The sequence below is a fragment of the Orycteropus afer genome, unplaced genomic scaffold (assembly GCF_000298275.1).
Source record: "Orycteropus afer afer isolate SDZICR_OR568_19922 unplaced genomic scaffold, OryAfe1.0 scaffold00300, whole genome shotgun sequence".
NCBI classification, from domain to species: domain Eukaryota; kingdom Metazoa; phylum Chordata; class Mammalia; order Tubulidentata; family Orycteropodidae; genus Orycteropus; species Orycteropus afer.
In genome coordinates, this window is record NW_006921887.1 from 851,215 (window position 1) to 853,195 (window position 1,981).

Here is a 1,981-nt window from a genome sequence, read left to right on the forward strand (position 1 = left end):
ATTCTTTAATTTTGATACCCCATACATGTATGGAAATGTTGAGAGACTATAAATTTCATAATAAGGGGCCCTATGAAGTGGTTTGGGGATGATTTTAAAAAAGCACATAGTTCATAGGAAAAAAATCTAAGAGTGAGTGAATCATCTTCCTTAAAAACAGGGATTGCTGCCACCCACTTAAATGGTAGCATAATTTTAATACTTACCTGTATTATCCCTTTCTCAGATCGTGTATATAAAATATTTCTAGAATTATCAATTGCAATTTGAACAATAGGATCTAAAAGTAAGAAAAAAGAAAAAAACAAAATTTAACAATCAAACACAGGAGCAACTTACATGAAATTAAAATTGTTGAATTAGAACTCTGCATTTAGGGGCTTTGCTCTTCCTTTAACGATAAATCTTAGAATATTTGCATAAGAACCAGGCCACAAGGTATTTAGTCAAACATCATGTGAAAAAACTAATGTCAAACACTGTGACTGGGTTGAAACAAACAAAAAACAATCTACTGCCATCAACTCAATTCCAACTCATAGCAACTCTGTAAGACAGAGTAGAACTGCTGCATATGGCTTCCAAGTCTGTCATCTTTATGGAAGCAGACTGCCTCATCTAGTAGGTTCAAACCGCTAACCTTTGGTTAGCAGCCAAATGCTTTAACCACTGTGCCACCAGAGTTCCTTGTAACTGGGTTAAGGGCATCACAAACACGTTATTCAGTTTTATAAATGAGTTTTAAGCCAGATGAAAAAACAAGTTCTAGAATATTAATTCAATAAACATTTAATGAATGTTTGTTATATGCTAGGAGCAAAAAAATGAATTATATCTGGTTCTTTCCTTCAAGAAGCTTCCAGTTTAGTAAATAATTCCTTGTGTGAAGAGAAAGAGTAGGGGGAAAAAAAATTCAGTCATATGTATCTTATTTTGCTAAGGCATTTTAAAAAGTAACTCACTTGCGTAAATCTATCAGTTCATTCAAAACTCAGATATATTCACTTTATACTGGAAATATCTATACCAGGCAAAACACATACAATTGAATCTCATTATTCATGATAGCTATCTATGCTTTATAAAGTTTCTATTATCACTGAATTAGCAAATATACTAATTTTCCATCATACTTAGGAAAATACAGAGTTTGGTTCCTATGAGTCTCTGTTCATAAAATCTTCACCAATCAATCATACATGACCTTGTTTTATACCTGTTTGTTTAAAGGCACCTTATTTAACATATATTGTTGATTCACTAACATTGAATTCTTGGCCAACAGTATTAAAACTCGTATCTGAATACAGCCTACCTCCATAATGCGTATCAGCCTTCCTGGGCTTAGGAAAACTAGACAGCACTTTAGCACCATGTTTGTGGACCATTTTAAATAGGAAAACCACCAAGAAAAAGCACAAAAAGAGAAAACATTAAATAGGGTAAAGGACACTGGCTTGCAGTGTGAGAGCTGAAACAAAGCACATAGCATCACCTTGTTCAACCAGAGCTGGGAATGTGCATGTTGGGGACTCAAATTCTTTGCAGCTCTGTGCATGTCTACAAATGATCACAAAAATTTTGGGGTTAAAATAAATTTTATTGAGTAGGCCTTTTTATGAATATATAATTCAGGGATAAAGAGGACGGACCTTATCAGATGACTTAATATCTAATGCTTTCCCATATATATATTTTGATGTAAGTACGTATAGATGTTTTGGGTACATGTTCCCTAAAATAAGTACATTGAGAAAAAAACCCATCCTGTCTGGATATTATATAATTTCTTCTTCTTTGACAATATCTTATGACTATAAAAAAGGAAAGAAGCTCTGGTGGTGTAGTTCCTAGGGCGTTTGACTGCTAACCAGGAGGTTGGAGGTTCAAACTTACCAGCCACTCCGCAGAAGGAAGACTGGACAATCTACTTCTATAAAGATTTACCACCTCGGAAACCAAAAGGGTGTCGCCATGAGTC

General features: G+C 34.4%; 1 protein-coding gene across 1 annotated transcript in view; it reads right to left on the minus strand.

Moving 5' to 3' along the window:
- Positions 1-1,981, minus strand: part of NUP155 (nucleoporin 155) — an 83,028-nt gene that overhangs the window by 51,452 nt on the left and 29,595 nt on the right. Inside the window, exon 6 of the mRNA XM_007951589.1 lies at positions 207-280. Within this exon, the coding sequence (XP_007949780.1) occupies positions 207-280 (74 nt within the window). The remainder of the gene's footprint in view (positions 1-206; positions 281-1,981) is intronic.